At 41.0% G+C, this 10,008-nt stretch overlaps 2 protein-coding genes across 3 annotated transcripts in view; one reads left to right on the top strand and one right to left on the bottom strand.

Annotated features, from left to right (window-relative positions):
* The window catches only part of LOC103468221 (nuclear factor erythroid 2-related factor 1-like), a 13,939-nt gene extending 9,635 nt beyond the window's left edge, over positions 1 to 4,304 (top strand). The window contains exons 4-6 of the mRNA XM_017306091.1: positions 96 to 246; positions 449 to 1,030; positions 2,387 to 4,304. Of these exons, the coding sequence (XP_017161580.1) occupies positions 96 to 246; positions 449 to 1,030; positions 2,387 to 3,342 (1,689 nt within the window). The 3' untranslated portion in view covers positions 3,343 to 4,304. The remainder of the gene's footprint in view (positions 1 to 95; positions 247 to 448; positions 1,031 to 2,386) is intronic.
* A 2,532-nt stretch (positions 4,305 to 6,836) lies between these two features.
* Positions 6,837 to 10,008, bottom strand: part of LOC103468201 (chromobox protein homolog 1-like) — an 11,291-nt gene continuing 8,119 nt past the window's right edge. For both annotated transcript variants that reach the window (XM_008415102.2, XM_008415101.1), the window contains 2 exons: positions 7,833 to 7,927; positions 6,837 to 7,001 (listed from right to left, as the gene is read on the bottom strand). In XM_008415102.2, the coding sequence (XP_008413324.1) occupies positions 6,851 to 7,001; positions 7,833 to 7,927 (246 nt within the window). In that variant the 3' untranslated portion in view covers positions 6,837 to 6,850. The remainder of the gene's footprint in view (positions 7,002 to 7,832; positions 7,928 to 10,008) is intronic.

Genomic DNA, 10,008 nt, shown 5'->3' with positions numbered 1-10,008 from the left:
TCTATGTTTTTTGCATCCACCTGAATAATGTGTAGTTGCGCCACTGATCATAGATACAGATGAAATGAGATGAAACTGTAATCTTTTATCTGCAGATCATAGATGTTGAAATGATGACCTGTTCAAACCACAGCCCTGACTCAAGAACACCTGCGACTGCACCAGGTGATGGGTCTGAAGCTCCGCCCCCATGTTCCAGCACCCGTCCCGGGTCAGAGCCTCTCACAGGGACCTACTGGCAGCAGGGTGAGCTTCACGGGGCAAAGGAAAACTCAACTTTGGATTGAATTCTGATTGTTTCAGATGAAAGTGGATCAAATTGTTCATTAGCTGAAAACTAAAAAATACAAAAGGAGCAGAGATTTAAAATATATCATGAATTCAAATACAGCTTTTTATTATTATTCAAAGATAACTTTTCTTCCTAAAACTTCCTGTTTGTTTTTAGATCTGTTTGGGACTGCTAATCAGCTGCAACAGGAGCCAGTTCTGCTTCCATTGACTCCCAGTGATGAGCTGGATGAGGATGGTTCAGTGATCAACACAGGTTTCACTTTGGAGAACTCCAGGATGGAGTCCTGGACAATTCCTTCAAACTACACTGACCTGCTGGATGAAAATCCTGGCGGAGATAACGTGGTAGTCTTCAGCATGAACCTGCTCACTCAAGACATTTCTCCCTTCAGCTCAGACTCTCCTTCATATGACCGGAAAACTCCTATTGTCAACCAAGCGTCCGGAGGGAATGATCTGGACCAGGACTTTGGACAAACATCGTCCAGTTCCTTTGTGTTGGCTGAGGAAGGTGCAGACGGTTTTCCTGGCCATATCAGTGACCTGTTGGAGGATTTGAACATTTTGGAAGACATTCAGTTGTTGGATGGACAACTGGAGGAAGGATTCAGTCCTGAGCTGGAAGCCAGATCTAAAGAGGAAGAGGAAGAGCAGCTACACTGTGAGGGAGTCCATCAGGGGGCTGGAGGGAGAGGTAACCGGATGGAAGATCAGGAGCAGCCCAGCAGACTGGGAGGTATTTCACTATAAAGAGTCCACTGGCTTTAGGAGCAGAATTATTAATAAATCATTTTGAAATAATGTCACATTTGTTTTTTGCCATCCAGCTAAAATAAATAATTCTGTCAGAAAAGTGCAATAACCCAGAAAGATCCGTGACACCAATACGTTTTGAAGCATCTTGGCTTTCTAGCAACTGATTCTTTAATTTGGTACTTCACAAAAGTTCCTAACATGTAGAAGATTGTGAGAAACTTTATTCTCCATGTGACCCCACAGATTACATGTCAGCTTTACTTTTGCTAGGCCATTCTAAACACTTATATTTCCTTGTGATGTCAATGTTTTTCCTGAATTGGATGAAGACTTGGCTTGATCAAGCTAAATTCTCACTTCAGCATCAGCTTTCCAGCAGATACCTAAAGGTCATGGGTCAAACTGACTGGTGTCGGAAACCAATCAGATTTCACCTGGACTAAAACCTCAGCTTCCTTTAGTGGAGCTGTGGAGTCGTTGGTTGTCTCTCTGATCATTTTCTGTTGGCCATACTTTACATTTCCACATTTTTACATGAATTTTAGAGACACACCTAGGTACACGTAAAGTATTTATACAGTAAACCTCTACTTTGACTAACCCCTGCTCCCCACACTGAGTCTGTTCGTCCTCTACCAGACACCTGGGAGTTTGAGCCGCTGCTGCAGTGTGTGCTGCTGGCTGAACTCTTGATATTTCTCTCCTCTCTCCTGTTGTTTTTTTCTTGCTGTTTCCATGGTTTCCTGTCCTCACCATGTTGTCCCATTGAACCACATAAATTCTGTGGCCTTATATTTTTAAACTGATCTAAATGTTGGGCATCAGTGAAGATTATTCTCAAACAGTGTTAAATTTTGCTTAACGTTCCACTATCCAGACAAGCTAGCACTGCATAGTTCATATAACACATCCAGTAAAGAGTGTCGTAATGAAATACTGACCCGTCCATCTATCCTACCTTGACGAGCTGCGGTCCTGCCTGTTGACCATCAGACCAAAAATAAATAAATAATATAGACCATATGTAAAGTGTAAACTCAAAAAGATCAAAAAGGTGCTTCAAAACGAACTAATGCAGCTGGGTTATTGCAGCATTTATTCATTTATTAATTCTCTGAGCAGATTGATTTGGCAGGACAATAGGTGTAGTATTTAGAGGAAAAATGGTTTTAATGACTTCTAATGTGCAAATTTTAAAGCTGACTTTAGATCTAGGTGGGTAGACTCTGAAGATCTGCTCTAGATTATTTTTTAACAACTTTCATGAAATCAGAGGCAATGTCACAAACATTCAGACTTTGAAGCTGTTTTGATCTTTCCTGTTGCATCCTCCTAGATGTCTGGGCGGAGGCGGAGGCGGAGGCGGAGGCGGAGGCGGAGGCGGAGACGGACTCAGACTCTGGCCTGTCTCTGGACTTCATCCACAGCCCTTCTTCCTTCTCTTCTCCTATTGTTTCTGAAGGCTCAGCAGATGATTCTTCATCCTGTGCGTCGGCTGTGGAGAATGTGTTTTCTGACGAGGTGAACAGCAGCGATGAGGACGGCTCAGCTGGATCCCATTTAGAAGTGGAGGTGACCATTAAGCAGGAGGAGGAGGRGATGGGAGCGGTTGGAGGACATGGCATACCACGGTTCCCTGCTAACCATGAAGATTCCAAACTGTTTCCAGGCTTTTCCTGGGTGGAACACATAGGCCATGATCACACCTACTACAACCCGCCCCTGTCCTCGCTGTCCTCTCCAGCTCCTGGGACGATGTCCAAGCCGTGCCGCCATTCCTCCTCCAGCCTGGCTCCAGAAACTAAAGCCTGGAGCCGAGACGAGAAGCGAGCCCGGGCCCTCAGGATCCCTTTCTCCTACCAGCTGATTGTTAACTTGCCAGTAGAGGAGTTTAACCACCTGCTGAGTAGCGGCCAGCTCAGCCAGCAGCAGCTGACCCTCATCAGGGACATCCGGCGGCGTGGAAAGAACAAGATAGCTGCTCAGAACTGCAGGAAGAGGAAACTAGACGTTCTGCTAGCGTTGGAGGAAGACTTGAAGGCCCTGAGACTCCATCGCTTAGAGCTGCTGCAGGAGAAGAGGAACAGCCACAGGCGCCTGCAGGACATGAAGAGCAGATTTGGGAAGTTGTACCAGGAAATCTTCTCCCAGCTGGCGGATGACAACGGCAGGCCGCTGGACGCCACAGAGTACACCCTTCGTTTTGGACGTGATGATACAGTTACTGTGGCGTCGGTCAAAGTCAGTCAAAACAGCAAAAAACACAGAAGCGTGAAGAAGAGGAGGAGCTGAATAAGAACTGATCAGGTTGGAACGGGCAGGATGAGCTTCCAACAAGGACCCAGCATGAAAGCATGAAAGCATGAAACACCGACCCTCCCGACCTCTGGATGACCTCAACTGGAAGGTTCTGTACATGACAGATGTAAACCAAGGCTTCTAAAATTTTCCATTTCAAAATTTCATGCTTTTCCAGACTCAGTTTCTTGTAATTTTTAACAAGATTATAGAAACCTGAGTATAAAACATGTCTATTTTCTCCTCCTGAAGGAACAGAGCTAAATCTGGCTTCTGCTCATTAAGAAGTCTTTTCACTGTTTTTGGTATTTGGACAAACTGAGATCAATTCATATCTTTGGTACTTAGAAAATCTGTGAAATGGATTATTCTTGAACAGATACAAATCTGCTACATCAGTTTGTAGCAAATAATATCTCAATAATTTAGGGTTAAAACTAAAATTATTCAGACTGAAGAATGATAATTCTGATGTTCTGCATGTGCATCTTTGCTTCTTAGTGTAACGATTTCATACACAAGAAGAAGACATGCTGCCTTATGGAAAACAGAGAATCCCAGAGCTCCTGCTGGTCAGCAAGCAGCGGACCACAGGTGGACATCACAGCGTAATAAAGAGAAGCACCATCTTGTAAAGACCCAAAAGGTGTAAAGTTCCCAGTGCAGCATGGCTGCCTCACCTTCAGCACAAAGACTGAAACTATGGAAGATGGAAAAGAACTTGAAATTGTGTAACCTTTGTTGTATTATACTTTTATCCAGGATGTTGATTTTACATGTATTAATTCTATGTAAAGAATAATGCATTAATGTATTCAGAAGTGATGGTTGGATCTCTTCTGCAGTGATCTGCAAGAAAATAATCCTGACACGAAAAGAAATGTGTTCATACAAAGTCTGAAGTCATTTGTGGTAAACAGAAAATCCAAATATACTTCATCAGGTATAACGCTCCAGTCTGTCTGTTCCTTCAACCTGTGCTAGATGCAGACTCTAAATTTTGACTAGAATACTGTGCTATATTTTACCAGAACAAATGATAATCCAGATGACCAAAATTAGAAACATTAGTCAGAAAATATAACTTTGCACTGATATAATACCATCTACTGGCAGTAAGATTAAGTTTCCGCCGGTGGCTTCACTCTTCTGTTAAATTCCACTCAGAGCTCCTTGTTAGATCAGCTGCTCTCAGGTGTCTTGAAGTCTCCTCCACTGCAAGAGGACGTCTTGATTAGCGACATAAAAACTTCAATTCTCTTGACAGCAGTTTCTCTTAATGTGGGTTCTTTGTGATGCAAACCAAAGAACTGGTTGATATTGGGGCAATTGTCGCTTCTTAGTGATTTCAAGCACATCTCCCTCTTTCATAGCAGTGTTCATTTGTGCAGTGAATGACCACTATCATCCATGAACCAAGTGGCAGATGCAGAAAACAGAAAAGGACTCAAACAGCAGCCTGCAGTCTCCCAGTTCTGCAGTCCTTTACTGAGAGGATAGACTTTAAGATACTGTTAGTTTATAAATCACTGAACAGTTTAGCACAACACATTCAAGATTTGCTGTTGTATCAACCTTCCAGACCTCTCAGGTCTTCTGGTTCTGTTCTGCATCCAGAACATGGACATGAAGAAGCAGCATTCTATGCACCACAAATCTGGATAAAATTTCCGTTAAACTGCAAAACAGCTGAAACACGGAATTCCTTTAAATCTAAAGTAAAACCTCAACCTGGTTAGAGTTGCACCAGAATATTCCAGAAATTAAGCGAAGGGAATCAAATACAGAAGTGATCAAAGACACAGCAATAGTTTCAGTTAAAGTATTGCCTCAAATGGAAATGAATGAAGGCCAGCCCAATCATTTTGAGGATTCATTTTTCAACTTTACTCGTCTTTTCAACAGATACACTTTAAATACTTAACATTTATGTTTAGTCATCAAATAACCAGAGGTCACAGAAATGTTACCTTCATTTAGTGCAACAACTATCAATGTCACCAATGGTTGGTCTTACAGATGTTCAGATTTCTGTGGTCCATGTTTGATTATAGAACAAAAGAATTAAGAAACTCATGGGTCCCAAATCATTTATTGTTGAAATCAGCATTTAAAAGTAGATAAACAGACATGCAACAGATCAACAAGCAAATCCACTAGGAACAAAAAAAGATATCTGGAAAAAATAAAAAATAGCACAAATGAATAGCTTTGTTACCTCCGCAGAGAAGACATTTGGTTAAAATATAGGACATTATATTTAAAATGCTGATAGATGTGGTGCAGAAATATAACTAAAGCACCAACAACTGAACAAGTTAAATTTGTGAAATTCTTTAAGACAGTTTTCAGTTGAGCCAGGATGGATATATAGCAAATCTTTAAAATGGATGAAGGTGAAATACATGCGTCACAATTTCATGTATTAAAACGGCATGGCTCTTAACAAATGACAAGAAGGAAGAAACCAGAAGGGGGGAAAAAAAAAATCAATCCAATCCAAATGTGCTAACAAAAGAAAGCTACAACACTATTACAGTTTACATAGAAATGCACAGCTGGGCTACAGTTAACACATAATTGGAAAGCTTTGGTGGAGAACAACAAAGAAGTGAGATGGTAATTTCCTCTGTATGCTGAGCATTTTAAAAACCGCCTGGCAACTGAGAACAGATGAACAGTCGAGTTGCCCAGCAGTGCATGCTAAGATTTTATAACCTGGAAAACAGATGTGGAACGCAGTAGAAGTGAACATGAACCATTTTCTGAAGAAAGTTTTCAGCATAGTACGAGCCATACCCTAATTCTAGTGAAGTCCACTTTGTTACAGAGCGCTTTACCTCAGACAAGAAAACATAAGGCAAAAAAAAAGATGATTTCACTGAAACTCTTTAGAGTAAAATATCGGTGGGTCAGATCAGCAATGTTTCTGAATGAGTCACGGAAAGGGAAAAACAGCTTTCTGTCTACGTTGGAAAATTCACTGCTTTCCTATTGTTTAAAAGAAGTTCCCAACCATCTGATTCTTTCTGCTGCGGCTGCCATCATCATCATCATCATCATCATCATCACCACCACCACCACCACCACCACCATCAGCTCAACACTTTGGGGAGAGAGGAACTTCATCTGAAACCAAACATTGACCTTAATGTTTAACCGTGTTTGTTTTTCTTTTCCATTGGATACTTGGCGGTCTGGAAGAATACTTGTTGAAGGCACAACACAATCATGGTAAGGGGACAGAACAAAACGCAGACGTCAAACACACCTGCTGGAAACGAACCGCTGCAACCGCTAATGGGTGGGAATATCTTTTCAGGACTCGAGTCCTTACAGGGCAGGAAAACAGATTTTCTGTCACTTCCACTGACAGCTGCTGATCCTCACACTGTAGGATGTCAGAGACACTGAAAGTTAACAGTCAACTGGTGGAGAGCTGATTTCCTGCCCTGCATCGCCACACTTCCTCTTCACCCCCATTTGTACCTCCTCTCATCCACTAGTCCTTTTTTTCCTCCTCCTTCTTTTCCTCTTCTTCTGTGGGGTAAGAGTGCCATGTGAGGCGTTCCTCGTAAAAAGAGATCACTACCTGCGGACATTTAACGTTGGCTTCTTTGGCCGGTACGAGGTCCGCCTCGTCAGAGTTCTTCCTGTTCAGTTTCAGAAGAAGAAAGATTGTCAGGTTCTGGGGGAAAAGAGACTTTGAAACACTGATACTTTCTTTCAGGTAAACTTGAATGGATGCAGCTGTTGAATAGACCAGAGTTCCACTTACAAAGCAGAATATAAAAAAGCACTCTAAAGTATTTCACATTTTCTGAACTTTTAAATCTGGATGACAGTCTAGCTTTTATTATTACCACTTCATTGGTGTGTGTGTATATATATATATTATATCCATCGTAATAAAAAACACTGCTTATACATGTTTTAAATGTATAAGCAGATGTATAAGAAGATAAAAAGTCATTTAGTTGCACATCCCTTGGATCATGATTATTTCCCTAATAAGTTCACAGTATTTTATGTTATATCATAACATTGTACTGTATATTAATCTTATTATTGGTAATCTTGTTTTTTATGTTGTATATTTTCAATACTTTTGCAACTTTCACCCTCCATATCTTAATGCTGCCATTACCGCTGAATTTTGCCCCCAGTGGGACAATAAAGACTGTTTCCTCTGCAACCTGCTGCTGACTCTGAGCTTTGTGTCAACGTTCCTCAGAACTTCCTGCTAGAACCCAAAGGCTAGCAGGAAATAGCATGAGGAAGAGGATTGTTACACAGCCAACTCTCAGTGAACCCCAACATTTAGGGGTTTGGATAAAATGCAACAAGTGTTGAAACACTGACGGCTTAATTAAAGTGCCTGGTAAAGCGTAGAACATCTTAGGTGAAATGTGACTTTATCAGAAGGCCTAGAATCTTCGAGTGTTTATTAGTAGTGCAGGAGGAAAGCAGATGTGAGAACCCACCACTTCATTAGAAACATCAGCTCTCCGCTGGAGTCGGTGGCTCCAATAATCCTCTCAGGCTGCAGGCCTCTGCCAAAACCTCTGGCCTTGTCCCCCTGACAGCAGAACACACACATCACATGCATGGCATGACTCACAGACAGCAACTCAGAGAAATAGACCCACAACAATTATATAGACAAAAATGTTAGTTTGTCAGACACAAGCAAATGTTCTGCAGTGGACAGATTTCGATAATAGACAGTCACAGCAGGAGATTACCAGTGAAGGAATCCAGAGCAGCTCAGCAGAGTCTGTGGCTGCTGCAGCACAACAAGGTGTTCATCAGGAATTGTTACAATATTTACACTAATGTATGATGTGTGTGAATTTTTTATTATTCGCTGTTTTGATCATGGACTCAATCATATCATGGAAGGCTGAGGCACTTAAACCCAATGTGCTTTTTTTAAAACCAGTTTTGAAAATAATTAGCAGGAAAATCAGAAAAAATGTGGGACTCTGTTGATTTTGTGTGAATTTTGCAGATTTGTGAAAAACTGGAGAGACTTGTTGATGTCATTTGGAGCCTAGAGTAGACCTGTCGCGATAAACGATAAATCAATTAATCGCACGATAAATTAAACCTATCGACCTCATTTTAATTATCGGCTTCATCATCTCTTCCTGCCTTTTATTCTTTCTGTTGCCGACACTGAATGAAAAAAGACTAAACTCCGGTGCTCTCCACTGACCCTCCCTTCCTCATTTCCTTAGTGTAATGTCCAGCGCACACTACACGAGTTGTCGGCCGATTGTCGGCCCATTTTCAAAACCTGAGAGACACATTAGCCAACACAAATCCTAGGTATAACGGTTCAATCGGGTTCGCCATGCCGTGCGATGTCCAGCCACATGGGCACAAAACAATGGCTAAAGTCCAGTTAACCAATTTTAAAATAAGGCATTAATCAATGCTTTAGATTAGAGTCAGTGTAAAGTCCTGACTGAATGAAAATCATTGTAACCTGACATAACTTGTTAACGTGACATAAATATGTCACGTTAACAAAGAACAGCTGAAAAGTTACCAGGTTTATCAACTGCGGTAGCAATTTGGCTCCAAATCCTCCCCTTATCATTTCTATATTATTTGCACAAAATGTTGAATAAACATTAATGTTTCCATATATAATCTCCAGTTGCGCCATGTCAGCTGTTTGGGATTCCCCTCGTAATTTCCCCTCAGAAAGCACAGAGGAGAATCTGATTGGCTATCTGTCACATTCAACAGGCTGTGTTAAGCTTCCAGTCGGGGAAATCCCCCGATTTAGATCGGAGTGGCCACAACGATCTACCGTAACCACTGCAGGATGATCGGTTACAAAATCACCATCTACAATCTTAGATCGGCCAACGATCTAAGATTGTTGTACGTAAGAGAAAATAGGGGCAAAAAATCGTGTAGTGTGAACTATTGCATTAGGTAGTCGGATGTGCTCATCTTCTCTTTTTACATCTAGTGATTACTGAAGGAAAATATAATATACAGACTTCATAATCTGCACTCTTTTGGTTGAATGCAGTATTTATTTCCACTTTGGCTTTATGTTGTTCAGTTTTTATTCAAGTACGTTTTTTGTTAATGGCGACAGAATCAATTTTATTTTTGTTTTTTGTTGTTTTATTTATTTAGTTTATCAGTTCCAGTGTTATGTGTTCTTTTGAAAATAAAGTGTATCCATCTATGGCAGGAAATCGCATGCATTATTAGTCATTTCCATTAAATCAGTGTCAAAAGGTCTTGAAACAATATTATCGTTTATCGTAATAATTTTTTAGACTATTAATTGCTCAGCAAAATTTGTTATCGTGACAGGCCTAGACTAGACGGCCACATAAAAAGCTTCAGTGGGCCAAATTTGGCTCCCGGGCCTCGAGTTTGACATGTTTGAGTTAGACGGTCTCTGAGGTAAAAATCCTGGGAAACTGTCCAAAGACCGGCATACTCGGGGCGTAAAGTAAAAAAAAAAATCCTCAGCCTGAAACGATAGAAATGAACTATACCGTTGCTATTACCACAGTTTAATAAAAAGTGTCTTTGAATAGTGCAAACAATTGCTTCTAACAATACAATTAACAAGCTAAACACTCAAACTTAAATAAGACTTCAGTACATTTCAACTCAAAACAAAAT

This window comes from Poecilia reticulata, linkage group LG8 (genome assembly GCF_000633615.1).
Source record: "Poecilia reticulata strain Guanapo linkage group LG8, Guppy_female_1.0+MT, whole genome shotgun sequence".
NCBI lineage: Eukaryota > Metazoa > Chordata > Actinopteri > Cyprinodontiformes > Poeciliidae > Poecilia > Poecilia reticulata.
The sequence above is the reverse complement of the archived record's forward strand: the minus strand, read 5'-3'. Positions and strand labels throughout refer to the sequence as shown.